This window comes from Bradysia coprophila, unplaced genomic scaffold (genome assembly GCF_014529535.1).
Source record: "Bradysia coprophila strain Holo2 unplaced genomic scaffold, BU_Bcop_v1 contig_320, whole genome shotgun sequence".
Taxonomy (NCBI): domain Eukaryota; kingdom Metazoa; phylum Arthropoda; class Insecta; order Diptera; family Sciaridae; genus Bradysia; species Bradysia coprophila.
Genome location: NW_023503580.1, coordinates 1 through 26,121, shown reverse-complemented (window position 1 = coordinate 26,121; position 26,121 = coordinate 1). Strand labels below are relative to the sequence as shown.

The 26,121-nt window shown below is 37.3% G+C and overlaps 3 protein-coding genes and 1 long non-coding RNA gene across 5 annotated transcripts; 2 read left to right on the top strand and 2 right to left on the bottom strand.

Annotated features, from left to right (window-relative positions):
• Nucleotides 1–2,343: 2,343 nt before the first annotated feature.
• On the bottom strand, nucleotides 2,344–4,021 carry LOC119079258 (spindle and kinetochore-associated protein 1-like). Its single transcript, XM_037187037.1, has 3 exons — nucleotides 3,547–4,021; nucleotides 3,258–3,488; nucleotides 2,344–2,752 (listed from the first exon to the last, which is right to left on the bottom strand). Exons 1-3 carry the CDS (start codon nucleotides 3,917–3,919, stop codon nucleotides 2,445–2,447), a joined length of 912 nt encoding a protein of 303 aa, XP_037042932.1. The 5' UTR covers nucleotides 3,920–4,021; the 3' UTR covers nucleotides 2,344–2,444.
• Nucleotides 4,022–5,134: 1,113 nt separating this feature from the next.
• LOC119079261 lies at nucleotides 5,135–20,595 on the bottom strand. Of its 2 annotated transcripts, none has more exons than XR_005088146.1 (2): nucleotides 20,585–20,595; nucleotides 5,135–5,587 (listed from the first exon to the last, which is right to left on the bottom strand). It is a non-coding gene; the product is annotated as an uncharacterized LOC119079261 (long non-coding RNA). The 2 variants fall into 2 exon arrangements; XR_005088147.1 differs by lacking the exon at nucleotides 20,585–20,595 and adding an exon at nucleotides 5,756–5,766.
• LOC119079260 (ubiquinol-cytochrome-c reductase complex assembly factor 1-like) lies at nucleotides 6,672–8,326 on the top strand. Its single transcript, XM_037187040.1, has 5 exons — nucleotides 6,672–6,808; nucleotides 6,936–7,072; nucleotides 7,142–7,342; nucleotides 7,405–7,851; nucleotides 8,158–8,326. The coding sequence occupies exons 2-5, from the start codon at nucleotides 7,043–7,045 to the stop codon at nucleotides 8,236–8,238; spliced, it is 759 nt and encodes a 252-aa protein (XP_037042935.1). The 5' UTR covers nucleotides 6,672–6,808; nucleotides 6,936–7,042; the 3' UTR covers nucleotides 8,239–8,326.
• Nucleotides 14,779–20,862, top strand: LOC119079259 (zinc finger protein 2 homolog). Its single transcript, XM_037187039.1, has 9 exons — nucleotides 14,779–15,173; nucleotides 15,237–15,528; nucleotides 15,596–15,731; nucleotides 15,803–16,095; nucleotides 16,171–16,282; nucleotides 16,554–16,731; nucleotides 16,792–16,894; nucleotides 20,334–20,519; nucleotides 20,609–20,862. The coding sequence occupies exons 4-9, from the start codon at nucleotides 15,898–15,900 to the stop codon at nucleotides 20,792–20,794; spliced, it is 963 nt and encodes a 320-aa protein (XP_037042934.1). The 5' UTR covers nucleotides 14,779–15,173; nucleotides 15,237–15,528; nucleotides 15,596–15,731; nucleotides 15,803–15,897; the 3' UTR covers nucleotides 20,795–20,862.
• The last annotated feature ends 5,259 nt before the right edge of the window (nucleotides 20,863–26,121 follow it).

Here is a 26,121-nt window from a genome sequence, read left to right as displayed (position 1 = left end):
CCAATAAATAGGAGTTCAATTCTTATGTCAGAACCATATATACCGATTTCATAATGTCAAACTATATATTCAATCAATTGCACTGCAAAACAATAGGCGGCATGGTAACTATCCAAAAATGAAATTCAACACGCAAGCGCTCTAAATAATGGTGGTGAACTTCCCTTGTAGTATACACATAATATTGGGGAGCATGAAAATACGGAAATGAAACAAAAAACGAATTACACTAGCAAGCTCACACAAAATACTGGTTTCCACAACGATAAAGAGTCCGTGAAGCAATCATTATTTTACCTTTCCGTCCGGTTTCGAACATGCTCTGGAATCGACACTGTTTGTGATATTATTTCCAATCATCGACAAAACACAGTTGTTATGATTCTCAATTAGCAATTTCTGTACGTTAATTGAATCCGATGATTTAACACCGTTTAACATCAACATCAAATTTAAAATTTTTTTTTTGATTTATTTTATCGCTCACCAATTTATTCACTATTCGAATTTGCGTACACGAACGTGTGTGCGATTTTTATTCAATGTTTCGATTCGATTTGCACTTAAATTTTTGTTAAAACCGAGAATGCACAAAATACACCACCGATCGTCACGGAACAAAGTTCTAAATGCTTTTGAAACAAAAATTTACACATTCACATGCAAAACCTTTCGTACCTATAGTGTTTCTATTCTCTCGATCCCCGCTCTCTCTCTCTCTCTCTCTCTCTCTCTCTATCTTTTATTCTTTTGACATACTGTAGTGTCCCAGGTGGTAAAATTGTATGGGTAGAAATGAACAGACTTCAGAAAAGTCTGTGAAAAATTCAAAATATACAATCAACTGGTGTACCTGATGGTATTCAAGGTGTTCAAGCCTGATGATATGATATAAAACAATTCGTCATGTGAATATCGTCGTTGCACTAAAATTCCAACAACATGAGTATCGACGACTAACTGAAGAAACGGTGACGACTAGTCGATGTTTCTTCATTAATCCACTGTTTCTTTACTAAGTCGTCGATACTTCTCGCAGTTCTTACACTTCTTTAATATTTTGTAAAAGAAGTGTTCGTTTTACAAAGTGGTTAGATACGTCGACTTCCTGAAGAAACGTTGACGAGTCGTCGTTTTTTCACTAACTCGCCATGAGTTCCTCGAAACTTCAGTGCAATTCTCCACCAGCTTCCCTTTTACTTACGTCAATGACATGGGTCATTAATTTTTTAAGCGTGATTGTTCAGAGCTTTTTGAAATGTTCAAAAATATCATTCATAAAAACTCCATTCAACTCCACTATGATTTATGCAAGGTGGTGACAGTTATGGGACTCAACATTTTTGAATAAAAGAGTGTATACGACGATTAAGACCAAGGCTGTATACTTTGGGGAGGTCACGCAGATACAGATACGCGGGTTACACACCACAGTTGATGCTAAAATGGCCGATTTCATACAAAAATTCACCTAATCTGATGATTCTCGTCGTCTTGATGATGTGGTGAATTTTTTTACATGTAAAATCATTAGAAGTGGTGTGTTCCCGCGTATCTAATAAAATGGCGGTCTGCGTGACCTCCCCAAAGTATACAGCCTTGGATTAAGACAATCTGTGATCGATGACAAGCGATGAGTTCTTTTCAATGTAGTTTTGTTGGCTATTTGAGTCGAAGAGTGCGACTCGTAGCGGAAAACCTTGTTATTAACAGCATCGGCTAGTGCTAGTTGCGGTATAATTTTGAATATTTTTTTGGGACAATCAACCAATTGTGAATTGTCTCGATTACCTCGATTTTTCGTTTCACTTAAACTTTTTTTACGAACGGCAAAAAACCGGTGTGTTGTTTCTTCAAAATCCGAAGAGTGAAAATGTAATTATTTTCGGTCCTCTTCTAATTTGCCTTTATCGTTATTTAGCGTTAAAAAATCTGACGTTCTCTAATAGCATTGGACTTGTTGAGGTATATTCAATATTTTGGGGCAATCAGGGCCGATTTACACCGATTTATCGTTTCCATCATTTATTGTTTTAAAGACCATCAGATCAATTCACTTTAAATTTTTTTAGGGACGGCAAAAAAGCAGTAGTAGTCTGCTAAGTCCAGGCTCGGACTAGCCATAGAGGGCAATCTGAGCGTGCACGATAGGTCGTTTGCTTTTTTCATCATAAAATTTTGTGCAAAACCAAAACCTTACGTCCTAGTCACGGCGATAGTTAGGAAACTATGTCTCTGGAAATATATCGCTGCAAGCGTTGATATCGATATCACTGAAGAAAACGCTTCTGCTGCAAACGCAGAATATGTGCTGACCGGCTGACCGTTAACAAAACAAATTCATTAAAATGAAAGGTCTGGGAGTTTCCCACACATTTATTTGCTCTGCAATCTCATCCAGTTTACAATTAAAAGTTAAATGTACAATTTTCCTCTCCTACAAATCACTTTTTCCCTTTCCATATGTAACATGTTGCCATGCCACGACGTACTTCCTGAATAATTCCGCCGTTCAAATGTCTCAGCATAGCAATGCGATTGTTCATCTTCTTGTCCATCATCCTGCCCAGCAACGTTGAAATATCGCCCTCTGTTATAAACATGTCACCTGGGAAGTATTCCATTTGCGAGCGATACATTTGCCATCGAGTCATTTCACCGGGCTGAACGTTTTCCCGGTCACGATGCAGTAATGTGTACTTGTTGATGAAGCATTTGACGATGACCGTTTCCAGAAAGGTTGTAAGCTCGTCTGAAACAAAAATTGTCAAGGTGTCAGCCTTGTAATCGTAGTCTTAGTCATGCTTGCACCGACCGACTAGATTTTCAATTTTTAGCCCCGTACGAAATACAAAGGAGCGGTATGGAAAAGCGAGCGGAAACGAAAAACTAATGATGCCGCAAGTTTAGTTTCTTCAAGCTACACATGCCACTGGGTGTGGATTTCAAAGGTGGCAAAATTGACCCACCCTATTTTACCTAGAACTCGAGTAAATTTCATCTGTTCTCCCGAATTTTTGTTTCATTTGGATGGTAATCGAACACCGAATAGAATGTTGAAAAAAAAATTTGGGTCCTTGGACTGAGGCCGCTTCTAGGGCCCTATGTATATCTTGCATATAAGTCGAGTAAATTTCATCCGTTTTTCGTAATTTTTGTTTCATTCACGTACGCAATAGATATACGGGTTCGTACGGGGCTCAGTCGCAGCAAACGCTCCGACTGTTCTAATGGCTCGTTTTTTTTTTCAAATTTACCTAATGAATCTCTACCCCTCATATACTTGGGGATTCTGTCGAATTCGCTCGGATCGATGTGTAGCTGAAACTGTTTTTTTAAGACACCGAGACACCGTGGATCCACGCGTAGTCCAAAAGGTGACTGATGACGCTTGGGTGTTATGGTGTTCACTTTTACCGTAAAAGTCATTCGATTTTGTTTTGGAGTCGATGGTTGCACTGGCGATGCCGTTCGTTGTTCGTGTTGACCTGTAATGAATCGAAAAATGAAATGGTGAAGGGGATACAGTTTCGATCAGAACATTACTTCTACCACTGGACGAATACGAATCGTTCTCTGAATTGTCCAGTTCTTCGAGCTTTTGCATCATCGCTAAATGCTGATTTCTCATATCGTTGATCAATGTTTCCGCTTCGGCTTTTTCGACAGTTTTGAAGATTCGTACTTTTTCACGAGCAATGGACACAAGTTCCTTTAATTCAGCGGTTCTCTCCTTCAACTGTGCCAGATCGTCCTTGATTAATTTCCTCTCACAATGCAAGGACATAAAATCGTTTATCACAGCGATCTTGTCCAATTGTTTGTCCATTTCAGTTTGAATATCTTCAATTATTAGTTCTCGTCGCGGTTTTAAGACTGCCGGATTCGGCGGATCATCATTGTTGGACATATCGGACATAATTTAATGAATTATTTCAAATAATTTTAAACTTTTTATTGCTAATCGTTCCTCCTGTTGATAACCGATGCGCACTGTTTACAGTTTGTTTTCAAATGAACCAAATTAAATGTCAGAAAAAATGGAATATCTACCGCCGCCACCGGCGATTTCTATCAATTTATTGAAAATGTGACGTACAGGTGGCGTTGTGAACAGTTTCGAATTTCTCTAAGGTTTGGATAAATCACAAAATTTGTTCTCGCTCGGGGCAAATACGGATATCGCTTATTTTTACTGATTTATTGGGAGAAATTCTAGTCAACGTATAGATGAGGTCAAATGTCGGTCCGGAGCACGTGGAGGTTTGGTAATCGTACGAATCGTACCCGTTTTCGTAGTAATTCGATATTAAATTATGAATCTCTAGTTTCACAGATTGGCCATAACTCTAGTTTCATTGGGAAATTCAACGTAATTTGTAACATGTAACGTGAGGGCGGTTACATGTCATAAATTACATAGAATTTCTCAACTTTAAATTTACATAACCCAGCTGCAAGAGAAATTGACTTCTATGCAAAGAATGTAAACTACCAAGTGTGGTAAAGGATATAAATATTTTGAAAACGGACTCAAACGCACTCATTGTCATATTCTTTTGACATAAATAATGAATGTGTTCTAGATAAATCAACCGATTTTGAAGAATCTGCCATATCTGTTTCATTACTTTCATTGCTTTAATGATTTGCAATGAAAGTAGAGACTAGAGTTGATATGGCCAATAGATCGACTCATCACTTATGTCAAATTAATACGAAAATGAGTGTCTTTCTCTATGTGCTCCGGGCCGACAATAGACCAATTTTTTATTTTGAAGATTTTGTAACATCAAAGATCTTACTTCATCAAAGATCCCAGAAGATTTCGAAACATCACACAAAATCACAAAGTTTTTTTTTTATGATAGGAGATTTTGCAACAATAATTTTGCCTCAAGGACAAAGAAATTTTGAAATACTTGTTAAAAGCACAAAGGTAGACTATGAATTTATGGTTGTTTTTTTGCATAAATAAAAGAATTTGCAAATCGGCGAGTAATGCTAAATTCAATTGATGTTACATTTTATCCCTCATTCTCTGAGTATACTCAGATCTGTGTGTGACTTTATAGTAGGGGACTTTTGAAATTTTTTGTCCTCAAAATCTCAAAATCCCCGTAGAGATTTTTAGAATGGGTTGTGATATAGTTTCGTTCAACGAGAGGGGAAATCAGGGGAAATCAGATGGCGTTGCGAGTAACTCTATGATAAATTTGAATATTTGTATGGAGGATGTAAGATTTTTCTGAATTTAAAAATTTTGGAGTACGGAAATGGAGGTTTTTGATTTTTCTCGTTATAAATAAAACGTTCTGCATCGTTTAAAAATAGTTCCAGTGAATAATTATTTTTTCTTGAAATTTCATGCGGAACTATTTTTATACGACAGAAAACATTTTAATTTTAACAAGAAAAATCAAAAACTTTGATTTCCGCACTCCAAAACTTTTAGATTCAGAAAAATCTCACATCCTCCATACAAATATTCAAATTTATCATAGAGTTACTCCTAGCGTCATCTGTTAGTCTTTCTACATACATGCAATTTTTGCCAAAAACAAGATGGCGAAAATCACAACCCATTCTTGCAAGCTACTAAAGTGAGTACCCCCTCGCAATAGACCTATTTTTTACTTTTATTGATGATAGTTTTTCATATTGATTGCAATTTCTGACATCAAAATAAGAATAATTACATACAATTCGACCACCACAAATCAGTTTTTAACCTGTTTTTGCTCACCGTGAACACAGTACATCATACAAAAGATCATGATGTCAGTGCATTTTCCGCTTTTAGGGTCGGTTTTTCCAAGAGCACAAACGTCACTACCCCCACGTTCATTCTCTATTAAAAAAAATGTGTGGCTGGAATTTTACACCCATTGATGAACCAACACAAATGTTAGACTTTTTTTTAAAAAAAGTTACGCCTTTAGTCTATAGTTTCAGGCACTGTTATGATCAGAACGAGAATACCTAAACCAATTAATCATAACTTGCCTGGAGGCACTTGTCATTGAATATTTTCATATAAATATTACCACATCCCTCTACACATTCAAAATAATTGCAACTTGTCATCTTTCAGCACCCTGGACTTTACTTAAATAGTCGTGGAATGCCTCCAAATAAATTTCTAAAAATCTAGAATTCAGTCTTGGATTTTTAGAAATTTATTTGGAGGCATTGCTCGACTATTTAAGTAAAGTCCAGGGTGCCGAAAGTTGGCAAGCCGCAATTAATTTCAATGTGTTAAATACAGTGCATTCGCTCTAAAATTGGAGTGCGAATATTATTGTGCCATAAGAAATACTTCCTTTTCTTTCATCAACAAAACCCGCTTTCGTGCAAGGTTCTGAAAGAACAGGTTGTGACAACCACGGAGGCGGATGGCATCAAATTTTATGAATGCACTCACTACAGATAGTGTGAGAAATCAACTTAAAGAAAATATTTTTTTGGAAAATTTAGAATTTTGTCTTTATTAAGTTGCATTTTTCATATAAGCGTACCAATTTGTGTGTCACCGCCTTCGTGATCAACTCACAGTTGTCTTAACCTGTACTTTCAGAACCTTGCTTTCGCGAGAGTCTTTCAGTTCTTTCATAACCTTGCCAAAATCAAGGGCTGTTCGTTTCCCTCTATCGAACACCTACGACACCTACATGTCAATACCCTTCAATATATTGATAATGACATTTGTGACATTTTTACTTCTCCATCACCCGCTGAAGTATATTATTTCTCGTGCTTTCAAAACCAAAATAAAGTTGAAATTCCGATGAAAATATGAGCAAATAAGGTAAAAATTGAATTCAACCCACAACACCGCTAGTTCGGAGAGCTACTTCGACTCTACTGTTCCTATTTCGATTAGTCATAGCGCTTTTTTAGTGTAAGTTAATGCAATAACTCTTCCTCTTACACAGATTTACACAACCAGTTGTGGGAATACGCTCGATTCTATGCGTATCAGGTCAGGATCCTTCTAGTTACAATTCAACGATTGAGTTTCAGTTCACTTGGTGTAATAATAATGAATGTATTACGTCGGCCATGTACAAAGGTAAACATCGACCCTAGTTCAATCGATAACCCAAACAAATGTATAATTTTCCTTACTCGGCCTGTACAGCTAATTCAAATGAGCTTCGAGCTCAATAGAATACCCGCTACACGGCCAGCTTTGTCCAAATTGACTTCTTTGAATTCTGGATATGTGTGCAGCAGTCACACAAGAAATATATTTGCCTCGTCTAGTGTCAGCACAGAAAATGAAGATGGACCGATCAAACGTTTCCTCAAAAAGTTTACAAACATCGATAACACAAAGGCGGTAAGTCTTAGCGTAAAGCACACAGTTTCTGTGATCTGAACCAAATTGTAATAAAATTGCAGCGTCTTCAAGTATCCGGTTATACAATGTACGCAGGCGTGGTCGACAACGTCAAGTACAGCGAAATATTTTCAAAATTCAATTTGCCCAACACATTTAACTCATGGTTCTTGATAACCGAAGTGCACATCTGGATGCTGATGGTGCGTTCGATGGCCGAAGGCCCGGAAAAGGGTCAAGACGGCATGTTTCTGCGAAATTGTATCGTCGAAGCGATGTGGTCGGATGTGAATAAACGAGCCAGACAATTGAATTCGGGCAATCTGAGTGAACTTCGCAAACAGATAGAAACATTGTCGGACAGTTTCCGGGCTGCACTGATCACATATGATGAGGGTCTAATGGACGACGATAAGGTGCTTGCGGCAGCATTGTGGAGGCGATTTTTTGAAATGAATTGCAACAATTATGTGCACTTAGAGACGATGGTGAAATTTGTGAGGCAGCAGGTAATGTGAACTCTAAACGTTAGTTTATGTTTATGTGAGAAGAGACGAAAGAGATGCATCCTAATGTGAAATGAAAGCCTCAGAATTTCAAAATGAGTAGAAAACCACTCGTTTTGAGGTTTCGTCTTTCACTCGGACTGGCTCGATTACGTCTCCCTCTCTTTTGTCACACAAGCAAGTGGAATTTGGCGAACTTACCGTCACTATACTAATTTCACCAACAATTGAGCATCTTGTTTGTTCATTCTAACGTCGAATCAAAACAGAGCCCTACAGTTAACCAACTTAATTTCCGATTTTTTACAGACGAAGCAGCTGGATAGTCTGAGTCGGCAGGATTTTGTTATTAAACCGAATGTCCAGTGGATCAACATCACGGACCTGTAGTGCGGGAACGATAGGATGCATTTTGATTAAAGTTAATGTAGAATTGTTTTTGTTAAATTAAAGGTCATTGACTTTTGCAACACCAAAACAATCTAGTCAGATCATTCGTGTTAAAAATGTTTAATTTTTTTTTTAAAGAAGTTGCTTCACTGGTTGCAATACCCTCTCTAGCAACGAAATTTCGTTTTAACGCATTCAAAACGAAACCACCTTATTTTGACAAATTTGACACTGACTTTTTTTGTAATGGAGTTGCCGTGCCGCGTTTTTTTTAAAGCAATATCGACATCACACGAAAAATACAAATGACTACGCCCCATCTTTTGGGCGGGTCAGGTCCCTTGACTTACAATTTTTTCAATATATTTTTAATCAATTTCATTTTATTTTCCGTTGTTAAACTTCCGAAACATCACAAATAACTGAAATAAAAACCTTTCGGTCGACATTGGAGGCTATTGCGAATACGAGAATAGAGGGTTTGTCGTGGGATCAGGCATCTCTCCCTTTGTCTTGTGGTGGTATAGGTATTAGGAGAGTTGAGGATTTTGCAGTGCCAGCCTATTTATCATCTGTTTATTCGTTGTCAGAATTATGTGGTGTCATACTCCAAAAGTTTAACTTAAAAATAATTAATGATCAGATTTTACAATTAATCGATGAAATTCCACGTAATTTTGTTCCAGAAACTGATACGCTTACAAAAGAACAAAGGAATTGGGATCTTCCGAAGATCAAACATCAATTCGATGAGTTATTTGAAAATGGTGATCTTAAGATTCGTGCCCGATTATTTGCGTCATCAACTAAAGAATCTTCAAAGTGGCTGCAAGTGATCCCATCGAGTCAATTAGGATTGTTATTGGATAACAACTCTGCCAGAATAGACCGAGTGCTATTTTGACAAAAAAGTTTCGAACGTCAATAAAAATCAGATTTAGCATGATTACCACAAGAACAAATGTTTATATTTATTTTTATTAAATTATTTAAGAAATACATTGCCATCCCGGTGCCATCCCGATGGTCAATTTGTTTCATAGGAGAAACTCTAAAAAATGTAAAATGGCATATTATTCCACAGCTGATAGGGATATTTTGTTTGTTATTATTTTTGGCAGCCATGTTCGTTTTGAAGCAAATTTTGGAGACTCACTTTGACGTCAATTTTCTATTATTTCGCAACATTTTAATCGGTGCAGATGTATATTAAATGATTAATTGAACTGTTGTGGTCACTTTAGACGCAAAATATAAACATATCACTCAATAATTAATTATAGAAACAAACATCAACTACACACATACACCGGCACAAATTTCGTTTTGATTTTTTATAATTTCACTGAACAAATGTTATACATATGTCGTTCGTTAATAAACATTTCGAACTTCATTTTTGACACTTTCTTCTGGATAAAAAGTTTTATCGTTTACGTCCGCTATCGCTCATATTAAACTGTTTTTTCCGAAAATTTTCATGTGTTCACCATTTTAAACTATCAACATCACCAAACTGTCAACGATCAAAATATCCCATTCGGCGCCATTTTGTCTTTTCGTTTTAACTCTGGTAATTCAGAATGTGGTCTTTCTTTTTAAGCGCTTAAATTTTCAAAATTTTTCTGAATCTTTTCATACTCAAATTAAAAATACTAACTAATACTTTTTCAACTATTTATACACGTTCCGAGCGTTTTTTCTATGTGTTCATTTGGTAAAAAATAAATTACGTCATATGAACACGGTCTATTGCTGTTGGACTTAGAGTGGGTTCACAATTATGTGAGGAACACAAATGTATATGCGGTAAAATGGTAGAGAGAGATGGATTACATGGTCTATCATGCGCTAAATGCGCAGAAGGAAAATTAGCTAGACATGATATTATGAATAACATCTTCGCTCATGCTTTCTCTAGTGCAGTTGTCCCAAATATTATACAGCCCCCAGGTGTTTCAAGAGATGATGGTAAAAGACCAGGCGGCATGACGTTGATACCGTGGAGTCATGGTAAATCACTCTTGTGGGATGTGACTGTGAGGGATACTATGGCTGCTTCTTATATTAATGATTCTTCAAAGAAAGCTCGCACAATCGCAGACAAAGCTGAGAGACATAAGCATAACCATTATATTTCTCTAAAACAAAATTATTTACAAATTGGGTTCCTTAATGAAAAAAGCAACTGGTGAAGCTAAATCGAAAGACTATCTTTTACAAAGAATCTCAATCGCGATGCAACGTGGAAATGCCGCTTGCATTTTGGGAACATTGGGGAAAAAGAAGATTGATGATTTTTATTTATTGTAATTTTTTTTTTATATGAAAAGATCGACTTTTTACTGGCTGAGCCACTATTGTGAGCAGTCTTTTTTGTCGCATATTTTTTGTCGTTAATAAACATTTCGAACTTCATTTTTGACACTTTCTTCTGGATAAAAAGTTTTATCGTTTACGTCCGCTATCGCTCATATTAAACTGTTTTTTCCGAAAATTTTCATGTGTTCACCATTTTAAACTATCAACATCACCAAACTGTCAACGATCAAAATATCCCATTCGGCGCCATTTTGTCTTTTCGTTTTAACTCTGGTAATTCAGAATGTGGTCTTTCTTTTTAAGCGCTTAAATTTTCAAAATTTTTCTGAATCTTTCATACTCAAATTAAAAATACTAACTAATACTTTTTCAACTATTTATACACGTTCCGAGCGTTTTTTCTATGTGTTCATTTGGTAAAAAATAAATTACGTCATATGAACACGGTCTATTGCTGTTGGACTTAGAGTGGGTTCACAATTATGTGAGGAACACAAATGTATATGCGGTAAAAATGGTAGAGAGAGATGGATTACATGGTCTATCATGCGCTAAATGCGCAGAAGGAAAATTAGCTAGACATGATATTATGAATAACATCTTCGCTCATGCTTTCTCTAGTGCAGTTGTCCCAAATATTATACAGCCCCCAGGTGTTTCAAGAGATGATGGTAAAAGACCAGGCGGCATGACGTTGATACCGTGGAGTCATGGTAAATCACTCTTGTGGGATGTGACTGTGAGGGATACTATGGCTGCTTCTTATATTAATGATTCTTCAAAGAAAGCTCGCACAATCGCAGACAAAGCTGAGAGACATAAGCATAACCATTATATTTCTCTAAAACAAAATTATTTACAAATTGGGTTCCTTAATGAAAAAAGCAACTGGTGAAGCTAAATCGAAAGACTATCTTTTACAAAGAATCTCAATCGCGATGCAACGTGGAAATGCCGCTTGCATTTTGGGAACATTGGGGAAAAAGAAGATTGATGATTTTTATTTATTGTAATTTTTTTTTTATATGAAAAGATCGACTTTTTACTGGCTGAGCCACTATTGTGAGCAGTCTTTTTTGTCGCATACCAATAAACTGATGGGAATTGAGGATTATTCGCTTGAGTACAAATTCAGAAGTACTTTTTCTGTTCTCTATTTTCTTGTAAATTTGCGGCCAGGTTTTTAATCAACAATAAATCATAAATAGACAAGGAATCGTGTGAATTACGGCCCTCGCTCCGCTCTGCCCTCAAACTTCCTACTTGTGTATGTTGTCTATTATTCACTTTCATAGTCATATTGCTATCGCTAATCAAAAGTAAAAGATGCAAATGTGGAACGATTAGAGGACTCTTTCACTTTGGTACAATATAAAATAGTAGACGTTCTTCCCTTACACTTATGTACAAAAAGGAAGCCCCCGTTATTTACTACATTCACAAAACCTTTAATCATAAATAAAATAGCACGACTCGTGCAAATTACGGCCCTCACTTCGCTCTGGCCGCAAACTTCACACTCGTGGGAGTTTTAAAGTTTTCTGTTTGATCGTGTTTTAGTGTCATTCCATACATTTGAATAACGATTCAGAAAATGGTTTTCAATAAAATTTTATAAATATTTTATGTCATGGCGTGAAATCTGCTATTTTTGCCCGTGAGAGCTGACTTTCACCTGACTATCCCTGACTAAAGCCAACTATCACCGTGACTATCATGTGTCATAGATAACTAAACGACAAAATCAAATTCCAACAAAGTAATCTTTTTCGATTGATTGAATTACCAACAGTGGAAAATACTTTTTTTCTGGAATAACTTCCAGATCCTTAATCCCACATAGCCCATCTTCGAACTTAACCTCAGGAATTTAATTCAGCGTCGATTAAAAAAAATAAAATTTGTTGTTACTCAAATTATCGTGTTTACAAGCAAAATATTGGGACAATCAATTCCGTTTTTCATAACATATCATACAACCTTTCATACAAACATTTTAGGGTATTTTCCGGCGTAAGATCCTGACTTACAGTCAAGGGAATAGACTTTCTTTCATTTTTGCACACCAAACTGACGGAGCAACACACAAAAAAGGACATCACAATAACAAATTATTCACTTTCGAATGTTTATGTTTATGTTTATGCATCATAATGTGCAAAATCGTCACACTTTAGATATCTCGGTTGTCTCCTTGTCACTACTCCATTATAGCTCTATGATATTGATGCAACGTACCAATACTCTCTCTAGCAAACATACTTTTTTTTATTATTAAAGTAAGCCGCTCTACTAGCGTAGAGCACGCACGGGGGCCTCCGTTTGGGCCCATTGTACTGGCTTTGGTACCGTTTGTACCGATCAAAATATCATTCTGCATTTCCAATGGAAATTTTCCTTACAAAACAAATTCAATATGAATTTTAACTTAGCTTTGCTCAAAAGAAGTCCAAGTACCGCTACAGCTGTAAATAACAATTAGATAGTTTACACATTCAATAATATCATGAGCCATCAGGCAAGAGATCCGTGGATCATTAGAATCAGGTTCATTAAGAGTCCCGACATAGAGCCATACGGCGAAGAGTTCTTTCGAACGATTGTACAACAATTGTACCAGAAATTTCATTGTAAATCCAAACAAAATCATCGCTGTTCATAAGCACATGTCCGTTAACAAAAGAGAACAATAGAATTGTACAAGCCGTACATATTGATCAAAGAAAAAGTGGTTCACGAGCAAACGATTTTGATTTTGTCAATAAATTTTAAATTATTTCACTATTTAACCACACATAGTTAGCCAAAAAAACATCGAAATCATCAAAAAGCAGCACAAAATTAGACAAAATCACAAATCTATTTACACAAAGAAGCACAGAAGAAACACTTTCAGAGAGCGACGTATAAACACGTCCGTTCACTATGCCGTTCACTGTTCGTCAAACATACTACTTCTGTTAAAGGTGGTGAAAGAATCAACTAGCCTTTGGAATTTACATGTACAGAGTAGTCAGTCAAAATGTAGAATAGCATTAGTAGAATGCAAAGAAATAAGGTGTGAATTTGACACAGAGAGTTGAGAGTTTGTTTGCTAGAGAGAGTATTGTACGTACACTATAGTATACAGGCTTGGAGGACTTTAAATCAAAAACGGTACTTGAACTGATACACATCAGTGTGGTGTTGTTAGGTACATTTTCGATAGCATTTATCCACTCTAAGAAACGAACAAAGCACAGATAGGATCTTGAATCGTTGTAACTTTTAGTGACGATCTACACCTTTGCGTTCTTTATTTGGCCAGAAATGTGCCATCATGACTTCTCAGTGAAAAGTGGATTGAAAGAATGTCTTAGCTAAAATGGTGTACTAACTTACGCAATAGGGGTGTGCGATGAATAAAGGATCGAGACTGGCGAAGTCCACAAAAAATTGTTATCATCCCTAGATGTCAAAAATTGATTTTAAAAATTTTGAAAAATTCATTTACAACTTGTGACAAATCATAGAAGCTAAATTTTTGAGTTTTCGGCCTCCCATCTATTTCGACCTCTACCAAAAAACTTCTTTGAGATTTTTGTTAGCTGTGTTAGTCCTATTCTACTATTTGAAGTGCAATGCTACAGAAAAAATTAAATCCGGAAGTAGTTTGTCGAAAAAGTCTATTTCGTGAGTCATCAAAGTTCGCCGACTAGGAACAATTGAGTGGATCTTTAACTTGAAAATTCGGAAATTGGTGTAGCATTTGATTCGATTTTTGCTCAAGTGAGCCCAAGAATATGTTGTGGGCTATCCAGAACAGGAACGTTTTTGAAAATCATCTGAGAAATGTTTGTGTAGTGAGTGTTTGTTTGGTCTCAAATTAAAACAAAATGGCTCAATAGAAAAAAACAACCAAATTTTTGAAAACGTGATGATAACAATCTTTTGTGGACTACGCTAGTCTGGATCCTTTATCCATCGCACACCCCTGTTACGCAGCTGCAACAATCAAACGATTAATAAGGCCTCACAGTCATCCGTTTCGCCTCCGTGACAGTTGTCATTTCAAACAATGTGCTCTATTGTATGAAATGCCAACTGTCATGTACACGGAGGCAAAACGGAAGACTAAGTTGCGCCAAAATTTTACATTATTTTCTGTTGATAATGACGTTGTTCACTCAGCTGGTCAGCTGTCATTTTTACGACATTCTATACAGTGTGTACATGGGAACAAACCTATCCGCTATACACTAATTTTGTTTACACATTTGCTATTTTTGTGAGCATTGTAGTCATTAGTTCGTTGTTTTTTTGTTTTGCCAGAGGCTGCAATGGTTCTGCGAATTTCAACAGCATTAATTCCTCACCGCAAGCAATTTATTTCGGCTAACAAACATGCCGATGAGACGCTGAAAAATTGGTACGACCGTTTAAAGGACCTTGCGGTACCATGTGATTACGGAATACATTCAGAGGCCTTTATTCTGAACCAATTCATCTGCGGTCTGGATGCATTGATTCTGGAATATTTCGGCACGGAACAGACCGATTTATCGGTGAACGATGTGTTTGATTTGACAAAGAGCGTCGAGCCTGTGGATGTTGTAAATGAGCCTGAGGATGTGGTAAGTGTAAGGAAACGGGAGACTTTGTGGTTTGGTAATTTAATGAACACCAATCCGAAACAGAAACAAGTCTTGGTGAGCATAAAATCCGAAGAGGTCTATATATCGGAGGATGAGCAGCACTACAACGACAATACGTTCAGCAGTAGTGAGGACGACGAACAAGGACCAGCAAATGAATTAAACAATGCGCGACCGACGGATACAAAAACAGAGGAAAATGGGGTGAAAAGTAGTTCGAGAAAGGATAACATTCAAGCGATGGTGCCACTGATGGCGGCAAGGGCAACAAAATCGATGAAACCTCCACAATCGTTCGAGTGCTACTTTTGCCACAAAACTTTTAAAACGGCTGGTATAACAAGACGCCCAGGAACACATTGGTAACGTGGACGCTAATTCTGATTCCTCTGATATTGCAGGTAGACTGACGTATCACTTTACGTGTTACCACTCAATCCGGAAACCATCAAAATCGACTGTCAAACGTACAATTGACTTACCACGTCCCCGAATCTTACGAGTGCTATGTGTGTCACAAGACAACGCAACTGGCCGGTAACACGAACGCGGTTTTGAAACAAAGAGAGCCATCATCGGTAATGCTAACAATTGTTGCGACGTTGCAGGTCACTTGGTGTATCACTACAAGTTATACCACACAACAACCGGAAAATCGACGACCTGTCCACTGTGCGGAAAATATGTTGCCGACAGCAGCAATATGGTTCGTCACTTGAATTTTCATCTCGGCGAGCACTACCATCGTTGTGATTTGTGTGGTGTGGGGTTCGTAACTCACAAGTTCCGGGAACAACATTCCAACAGGCACAACAACCCGAGCGCAAAGAAGTACAAGTGCAAAAAATGTCCGAAAGTATTTGTTATGAAGATTCATTATAAGAAGCATGTGGAAGAGCATGTACGTATTGAGATTTTGCCGGATGGGTTTGAGAGATTTTACTGATTTTTCTATTTCACACACACGCACACACAGAAACGACCTCCACTCAGCCTACGTGAAACGTTGGACAGTTTAATGAACACGAAGACAACCCAGACTGGAAAATACAAATGTGTTATTTGTGCGGCGCAGTTTGGCAAAGAAAGTAAGTATGTGAAGGGTGAAACGTTTCGGTCGTTCAGTTTCTTTTCGGACAGGTTTCGAGTAAATTTTCCTACTTTCAATAGTGATACCTTTGATGTCGCCATAAAGTGATTGGCGAGGACTCTAAACCCATTAGTCGAGTCCTCTCCAAAGTGTCACCTCAATGTTCCCTAAAATTCACCACAATTTGCTAAATGTCCCAGATTAATTCCACAATCTTAGTGTCTCAATGTAGATTTAAACTGTAACTGAAATGCCTTCATGCCCAACAGGCGAACTGACTGCCCATACGAAAGAGCACGACGAAAACAAATTTCTATGCCATCTGTGCGGAGCCAAACTGATGAATAAACGGAATTTGATCGTCCATTATCGAGTCCACACCGGAAAACCGTTTAAATGTGACGAATGCGGTAAAACATTTTCCACCAAGACAAAGTGCAGGAGACAGTAAATTTGTTGTGAAAATTAATCGCGTTTACAACAAAATAATGAATTGTTACTTAACAGTTTGAGAAACCATGCTGGTACTCTACCTCGACCACATAAATGTATGGTTTGCGGCAAAGCGTTCATCCAAAAGCGTCATCTTTCCGATCACTTGAAAACCCACGTAAGTATATTACAACGGAGGTGGAGTAAGTATTCGCGGACTTTTCGTTTTGTCCACGAAATTTTTAACGAAAAGTTCGACGAATTTTACGGTGGATTGAACGAATGCAAAATCATGGATACGATCTTCAAGTTACAGTACTTACGTACATTAGTTTCGTTCATTCATCATTTGTATCAGATTTTTTTAAACATAGATAGCATTTCTTAACGTACGTGGATGGCAAATCAAGCCGAGGTTCTGAACGAACAGGTTAAGACAACTCTGAGTTGATCACGAAGGCGCCGGCACACAAATTGCGTCAACGGCTACAAAGTTGATATGAAAACGGCAACTTAAAACAAGGCATCAGAACAGTCGGAGCGTTTGCTGCGACTTAGCCCCGTACGACCTGTAATCCTATTTCGTCCGTAACCATAATACGAACGTAGCCGTAATACGCCGACAACCCTCTAATGCGTCTGTTACCAAAATGCAAGTCAAGTTGGGCATGCTCAAATTTACTGAAAGTGTTCATTTTTAAAATTGCGCATAGCGCAATTACGAAAGCCCGTACGAAGTACCTCTCAAATAAAACCAACAATTTACGATATTCTTTTAGAAACCCAAAATTTTTTGCCAACTTTCCATTGGGTATTCAATTACCTCTCAAATAAAACAAAAATTAGCAAACTCGGATGAGATTTTCTCAATTTATGTGCAAAAAACACTTAGGGCCGAGTAGCGGCCTTAGTCCAAGGACCCAAATTTAAAACTTTTTTTGCTATAATTCTATTCGGCATTCCATTATCTCTCAAATGAAACAAAAACTAGCAAAATCGGATGAGATTTACTCGATTTATGTGCAAAAAACACTTAGGGCCGAGTAGCGGCCTTAGTCCAAGGGACCAAATTTGAAACTTTTTTCGCCATCATTCTATTCGGCATTCAATTATCTCTCAAATAAAACAAAAACTAGCAAAATCGGATGAGATTTACTCGATTTATGTGCAAAAAACACTTAGGGCCGAGTAGCGGCCTTAGACCAAGGGCCCAAATTTAAAACTTTTTTTCCACCATTCTATTCGGCATTCAATTATCTCTCAAATGAAACAAAAACTAGCAAAATCGGATGAGATTTTCTCAATTTATGTGCAAAAAACACTTAGGGCCGAGTAGCGGCCTTAGTCCAAGGACCCAAATTTAAAACTTTTTTTGCTATAATTCTATTCGGCATTCCATTATCTCTCAAATGAAACAAAAACTAGCAAAATCGGATGAGATTTACTCGATTTATGTGCAAAAAACACTTAGGGCCGAGTAGCGGCCTTAGTCCAAGGGACCAAATTTGAAACTTTTTTCGCCATAATTCTATTTGGCATTCAATTATCTCTCAAATAAAACAAAATCTAGCAAAATCGGATGAGATTTACTCGATTTATGTGCAAAAAACACTTAGGGCCGAGTAGCGGCCTTAGTCCAAGAGAGCAAATTTGAAACTTTTTTCGCCGCGTTCTTTTCGGTATTCAATTACCTTCCATAAAAAGCTAAATCTAGCAAAATCGGATGAGATTTACTCGATTTATGTTCAAAAAACACTTAGGGCCGAGTAGCGGCCTTACTCCAAGGGCCCAAATTTGAAACTTTTTTCGCCACGTTCTTTTCGGTATTCAATTACCTTCCATAAAAAACAAAAACTAGCAAAATCGGATGAGATTTTCTCAATTTATGTGCAAAAAACACTTAGGGCCGAGTAGCGGCCTTAGTCCAAGGGACCAAATTTGAAACTTTTCTTGCCATAATTCTATTTGGCATTCAATTATCTCTCAAATAAAACAAAATCTAGCAAAATCGGATGAGATTTACTCGATTTATGTGCAAAAAACACTTAGGGCCGAGTAGCGGCCTTAGTCCAAGAGAGCAAATTTGAAACTTTTTTCGCCGCGTTCTTTTCGGTATTCAATTACCTTCCATAAAAAGCTAAATCTAGCAAAATCGGATGAGATTTACTCGATTTATGTTCAAAAAACACTTAGGGCCGAGTAGCGGCCTTAGTCCAAGGACCCAAATTTAAAACTTTTTTTGCTATAATTCTATTCGGCATTCCATTATCTCTCAAATGAAACAAAAACTAGCAAAATCGGATGAGATTTACTCGATTTATGTGCAAAAAACACTTAGGGCCGAGTAGCGGCCTTAGTCCAAGGGACCAAATTTGAAACTTTTCTTGCCATAATTCTATTTGGCATTCAATTATCTCTCAAATAAAACAAAATCTAGCAAAATCGGATGAGATTTACTCGATTTATGTGCAAAAAACACTTAGGGCCGAGTAGCGGCCTTAGTCCAAGAGAGCAAATTTGAAACTTTTTTCGCCGCGTTCTTTTCGGTATTCAATTACCTTCCATAAAAAGCTAAATCTAGCAAAATCGGATGAGATTTACTCGATTTATGTTCAAAAAACACTTAGGGCCGAGTAGCGGCCTTACTCCAAGGGCCCAAATTTGAAACTTTTTTCGCCACGTTCTTTTCGGTATTCAATTACCTTCCATAAAAAACAAAAACTAGCAAAATCGGATGAGATTTTCTCAATTTATGTGCAAAAAACACTTAGGGCCGAGTAACGACCTTTGGGCCCTCCCAACAAGCCCGCGTTGCATCTTACCCAAAAAAAATGTTCAGCAACTTTGTTCTACTCGTCAATACCTTTCATTTGATATATCACAGACAGACGGACAGACGGACATTTTTTTTTATTGCGGATTCGTTATCTATGAACATAGACAAATGCTTTGCCCTTACCGTCTGCTTCCAATTCGACATGTTACAAACGGCATATTAATCTTATAAGCCCCCAGTACTTCGTACGGGGCTAAAAACAATATTCGGAATTTTCGTAGAAAAAAACATTTTCGTCAAGCTAATTTCACACACAATCTGTACTGAGTGTGTTTATCAATTTCGATGTCACCAAGGCTGTATTCTTTGGGGAGGTCACGCAGGTAGGCGGGTTACACACCACGTTTCATACAAAAAATTCACCACGCCATACAAACTCAATTTCGGTGAATTTGTTTGTATGGAAAAGGTGTGTTCATGCGTATCTAATAAAATGGCGATCTGCGTGACCTCCCCAAAGTATACAGCCTTGGGTGTCTCAACCTGTTCTTTCAGAACCTTGTTTCAAACGCACTAAAAAGCAAGGCTGTATACTTTGGGGAGGTCACGCAGATACAGATACGCGGGTTACACACCACAGTTGATGATACAATGGCCGATTTCATGCAAAAATTCACCTACTCTGATGATTCTCGTCGTCTTGATGATGTGGTGAAAATTTTTACATGTAAAATCATCAGAAGTGGTGTGTTCCCGCGTATCTAATAAAATGGCGGTCTGCGTGACCTCCCCAAAGTATACAGCCTTGCTAAAAAGATGATCTATTGTGTCTCTTCGTTAGTTACCCGTCACTGTCACTCACTCTCACCGGTTCCAATGCGATCAATGTCCAAAGCACTTTTTCAAAGAAGATCAATTGACCAGACACAAGCTGCTGCATGTCGGTATAACGAAGCCGTGGAATTGTAATTTCTGTGAGAAAAGTTTCAAAACAAATTATACACGCGTCGAACACGAGCGAACGCATGTAAGTGATTCAGTGCTTCTGTACACAGTTTAAAACCTGAGATTTCCCGCTTTACTTCGATTCACATGCATTGTCAACTGTAATTTCAGACCGGAGAACAACCGTATTCATGCCCAATTTGCGGCAGGCGATTCGCCCAGCAGGCATCGCTGCGAGGTCATAGGAAAGTTCATTTGAAACCTCCGAGGCCGACGTCAGGTCGTTCGAAAAAGAAAACGAAGCTGAAGGTAGATAACTCGATTGGAAGCGGGACAGGAGAGGCAACAGATGCATAATATGTTGGATGAGATTTGTAATTGGCTTCGATTGAGCTATTTACCGATTAAATAAACTTTTGAACGAATCTTTTGTGTATTTCTTATGTTTTTCAGTGAATTTGCCCTCTATCCTTTATCTCTCCCAAATGAAATTGTTGATATAAAAACGAATATCCTCTTGCCATACTTACACTTGGGAACCAGCTGATTACGTACTTACAGATATAGAACTAATGGCAACCTTATCCAGTAATCCACGTTTCCACATAAATGGTAAAGCCAGTTTCGGGTTCCAAGTCACAACCTGTTACTACAAAGAATTAGCAAGGCAGCCTTGAGCAGAAGAAATGTTCAAATTTCAAAAAAATTGCGCCAAAATGTTTGAGTTCAACTCAAATTCGGATAATTTGGATATTTTGTTTGTTGTTTTTACTTTCGTATTTAAGTGTCCACTCCACTCAACAAAAAGTACTCCATGAGAGTGCCGTGAGAGAGCAAACTGTCAAATAAACAAAGAAAAAATTGAAAAAATTCAATTTTGTCTCTCACACGGAGTACTTTTTTGATAAGAGGAAACTAAGCATTACAATTTTATGTCTTGTCAACGCACTTCAAGCATGATTGATCATAATGGTCAGCTGCAGAAAGTACTTCATTTTACATGAACATGTTTTTACAGTGCCTTACAGTTGTAAGATACACTGTCAATTTTCTGTCCTCTATTTAGAGTATCACTCATGCTTGAAGTGCGTTGGTCTTGTGCATCTTTTGGTGTTGGTTCTGTTTTCATTTCCGTCGCCACGATAAGCAGCCAAGATGAAGCAATGGTTCTACGAATTTCCACAGCATCAATTCGAAAAAAATTGTAAAAATCAGAAAAATTTGGAAATTGTTTTTACAAAAAATAGTCCTTGCATCGTCATTAAGAATTGGGAAGATGAAATTGTACTAGGACGTACGGATTATGAACTATTCAATGGAAACACCCTGAAGTTTTGTATTAAAAATATTTAATAAAAAAAAATGGTTGACATCGATTAGACAATAGATTTTTCTTTCGAAGAACAATTTTTCAAAGTTAGTTAAATCTTTTCCATCAAAAATATTGTGCCTTAAGACCTTAAGGTACGGTGAATCATTTAAATATTTTTTTATCCTCTCCTTCTCCACCTTTTGTGCAACATGTTTGTAAGACTAAAATTGTTATTTGCGGAAGCCAAGTAAAAATCATTTGGTTAGGACAAACATTTCTGTCCTTCCATTGTATCAGGTTCAGGTGAGCAGTTTTTTCATTGATTTTCTCTTTTACATTCACTGATTATAAACATTATGTGCGAAAACAATATTTTTTTACTCATTTACTCTGTCTATTATTCGGCCTCTCAGAAACAGCGAGCGTATACGCGTTATAATGATTGAATCTTTTACTTCCTTTGGTTGATTAGTGCTTTACATAAAATCTTTTACTTCATTTGTTTTTGATTTAATTAGTCGTAGCCTATCGCTTATTTCTTTTACTGCAAAACGTTAGCCGTTTGTGAAAGTCTGAATGCCGTTTAGAAATGGTAAAATTACAAAAATTGAGAAATATTTTATTGAGCGCAGACTGTCCGTCCACTCAACATATCAACACTAGATCAAAAGTGGATGTGAAAATGCCACAACTTTTGCCAATCAAGTCTATGAGATATCGTGTAGAAAAGATTATTTGATGAACCGAGCAAATACTGTCGAAAAAGGACAAAGTTGTGAGCTGTTATCGTAGAATATTTCGTAAGAGACGTGTATTTTTGACGATGCTTTTCCTTGTATTTTATAATTCCATTGCCCAGCCTGATCTGACCTTGAATTAGCAGAACCCAAGGGTTGACCCTCTTTTTTAATTTTTAGCCTGATCTGAAGTAACTGTAAACCTGAAAATTGGTGACCATTGCAGAATGTCCTGGTCACAGAATATCAGGTTTGTTTAAGAATGAAAATCTGAGCTTTAGACGGAAAAGTCGAGCATTCGACTCAAACGCCAATCTTTAGACGAAAAAGTCGAGCTTTCGACTGAAAAGGCAATCTTTAGACGGAAAAGCCGAAATTAAGGTGGAAAAGCCAAGCTCTAGACGGAAAAGCCGAGAATTAGATGAAGAAGCCGAAATTTAGACGGAAAAGCCGAGCTTAAGGCGGAAAAGCCGAGCTCTAGACGGAAAAGCCGAGAATTAGACGGAAAAGCCGAGCTTAAGGCGGAAATGCCAAGCTTTATACGGAGAAGCCAAGCCGGAAGCTTCGTTAATTTAAGTATCGCCAAAACTAAATTATTTTACGAAATATTCTATTGTGCCATTGACTAGGATGCAAAGACAATGAGTTAATCTTCTGCAAGAAAATTACTTTCGAATCTGTTTGACAAAACCGATAAATTTTTTCAATTCGAAATAGTGACAAATTGAAAGTGTTTCAACGCTGCACTAAGGATTATCTCTTCACACATTTTCATAGTCTTTCTCGTCGTGTCTAATCATCACACTGATCATACTCTTAACCTTTTAGAAACGGCAAACGTATCGTGTTACATTTATTAAATCTATTCCTTCATTTGTTCAATTTTATGCCTGGTGCTTCACACAAATTCTTTCATTGAATTTATTTTCTTGTCGTTGCTGTCGACAACAACTGATTATCCGTTTCTCATTCTAATGTAACAATTTATTTAGTAAATAAGTCTTCTGAGTAACGGGAAAGGTAATTTTGACGTAGGCTTACAAGTTTATAAAATTTCGGTCGTTAAAAACATTAATTTTTTCTGTATAAAAAGTAGTTAGATCACACATGTAGATTGAAATGTTTAAGACTAAGTTAAAGTTAAAATACGGTAAGTAATTTAGACTGGTGATGATTTTGTAAAATCTAATTTCTTCATCCCAAGCTCACGTTTGTTGAGTTTGTTCATTTACACACATACTATGAAAACGATCAGTTTGTCAAAAATTTAAATTTCTAAAAGGAAATGAAAAAGAAATAATTTGGCTGCAACTGTTCAAGGACCTCTTCACGGTCACGGTATGCTCGACGAGACTCTGAAATTCTATGCGTCCAGCTTAATGGAATTTATGTACTGTGAACTTGAGGAATGAACGAGCCTACTTGCAGTGCATATCAGTCAGTTATAGATCTACGTTTCAGGACAGATCTGCAGGCAAGTCGGTCTGTACTATACGAAATTTCAAAGGAGCGTACATAACTCGGAACTAGTAAAAGCATAACTTGTTTTGAGCTGCATCTACTACTTCACAAAATGATGATTAATTTCATGCATACCCACGGGTCCGAATAGGTATATTTTCGTCATGATTGCAATTTTGGAAGAAAGACAATTCTAGGACGTCAGGATTATTACCTATTCCCCTTTTAAAAATGGAATATCATTGATCATTGGTAACGTGTGAGACAAATAGTTGGATGGTGAATAACATCGGATCGAAATGGTTAGTGCGCAAATACACCAAATCTGACTTCATCCCAAACAGCGTCGATTAAAATAATCATCTCGTCATTTTCACGCAGTTTCGATTATAATGAAATATTACAGACGGGAAGCATATGACCAGTATTACTGTCGGTCTATTACTTCCATCGATCAAAGTATTTTTATCGTCGATTTCAAATCTTGTACTTCAATTTTTTTAAACATGCATTTTACTATATAAAGGTCCATATTACCAGAGCTTGTCAATATTTTTGTCGTTGTTGTCGATAACAGATGAATAGCCGTATGTGACAGGTTAATCACAACAACACGAATACGTGACCGGTTCGGTCATCAGTAAGTAGCCAAAATAAAAATGTAAATCAATGATGTCAAACAAAGCGGCAATACAACTCCGATTCCGATTTTAAATGAAAAACTTCTACCCCCACCCGTTTAATCTAAGCTTAGACGAAATATTGAAATTGCATTGCCGCCCGGCCCAAAACTTAAAGGTCGGAAAATTTTAGTCAGTTTTTAAATGGGATGAATTGTACAGTGAAGTCACGATATAAGGTTTTATTTGGCATGTCCATTGCTTAAAACAGCAGGTAAAACATTGTTCTGTTGAACAGCATTATTTAAAGCCTCAATTTCCTTTCTGATAAAATTTTCATTATCCGATTTTCTGTCAACATTACGCTGCCGTAAACCGTCAGCATTCATATAGATTTGATCGTCGTTACCGTAACTCATTAAATCATCTTTAAGTTCAACAATACCCGTAACCGTTTTGTCCACAGTTTTATCGATAAATTTTCAATATTTCTCGTCTCACAGTCAATCTTCTCACGTATCATGTACGACAAATTGTTCATATCGTTTGCACCGTTCATGGTTGCTCGAACATTCACACCGTTCTTGCTATCAAGAACTTTATTTCCATTCATACCGTTAGTTCTATTAAAATCATTCAATTTGTCCGTTGATGATGTTTTTTTTGTTGTTTCATTAATATCACATGCATCAACCGGTCCAGCACTGTCAACAGTTTTGGTCTGCTCGGTTGAGGCTTTTAAGGAATTTGATCGTTTTTCGCCTTGCAACAGTTTCGGCAAGACAATATTTACGAACAAAGCGACTAGATGAAGGCACCCATATACATCCACGAATAATCTGATGGACTGGAAAATCGAATAGAATTGATTGAGACTTTTGTGAGCCGAAAATCGGAATATATTCACAGTACCTGTAACTCGAGTAAAACAAAGGGAAATGTTGTGTAGCCCATAAACACTCTTGTTATGAGAATAGTTAAAATATCATAAAATCGGCGCTTAAATGCTGTATCTTGGAAGCGGTATCGGAAGAGTTTTCTGGCCTGTAACGAGAAATAAAATTATGATTTTATGAGACACTGCAACTCGATTGACTGCTAAAGAATCAAAGAGCCAGCGTATCGTTTCGGTGTACAGATTCTGCAGACACGTTTTCTTAGCAAGGGGTACTTTCAGGTTCGACCCGAACCTGACCTGAATCTGAAATTTTCACGATGGATTAGGTCGAGTTCGGATGACCCGAAATTGTTAAATCAGAAATCACAAATTTATATAGAAAATTTCGGGTACCTGAACCCGACTCGATTCATCCTGAAAGTCAGTTCAGCGGGTCGAACCAATTCAGGTTCGGTGTGACGGAGATGTTAGGGTCGAAATCAGGTTCTGGTTCCAGTCAGACCGAAAACAATCCGTTCTGAGTGGAATTTCTGGAGTTTCAACGGAAACACAAGAAAATCTCTGAAATAACAATTCATCCACTCCTCAGGGGATCGACCCCGGAAACATACACAAGTCAGAAATGTCAACTACTCACTTACTAAACGTAAAAATAT

What these genes read in the sequence shown, in the direction of transcription:
- LOC119079260 (XM_037187040.1), top strand. Translation starts at nt 7,043, where the DNA reads ATGAATGTATTACGTCGGCCATGTACAAAG. An exon ending in TACGTCGGCCATGTACAAAG is followed by an intron (nt 7,073 to 7,141) that starts GTAAACATCGAC and finishes CGGCCTGTACAG; the next exon opens with CTAATTCAAATGAGCTTCGA. An exon ending in ACATCGATAACACAAAGGCG is followed by an intron (nt 7,343 to 7,404) that starts GTAAGTCTTAGC and finishes ATAAAATTGCAG; the next exon opens with CGTCTTCAAGTATCCGGTTA.
- LOC119079259 (XM_037187039.1), top strand. Translation starts at nt 15,898, where the DNA reads ATGGTTCGTCACTTGAATTTTCATCTCGGCGAGCACTACCATCGTTGT. An exon ending in AGAAGCATGTGGAAGAGCAT is followed by an intron (nt 16,096 to 16,170) that starts GTACGTATTGAG and finishes ACGCACACACAG; the next exon opens with AAACGACCTCCACTCAGCCT. An exon ending in TCGAACACGAGCGAACGCAT is followed by an intron (nt 20,520 to 20,608) that starts GTAAGTGATTCA and finishes CTGTAATTTCAG; the next exon opens with ACCGGAGAACAACCGTATTC.
- LOC119079258 (XM_037187037.1), bottom strand. Translation starts at nt 3,919, where the DNA reads ATGTCCGATATGTCCAACAATGATGATCCGCCGAATCCGGCAGTCTTA. An exon ending in GTATTCGTCCAGTGGTAGAA is followed by an intron (nt 3,489 to 3,546) that starts GTAATGTTCTGA and finishes GATTCATTACAG; the next exon opens with GTCAACACGAACAACGAACG. An exon ending in GAGGGGTAGAGATTCATTAG is followed by an intron (nt 2,753 to 3,257) that starts GTAAATTTGAAA and finishes TTTTTGTTTCAG; the next exon opens with ACGAGCTTACAACCTTTCTG.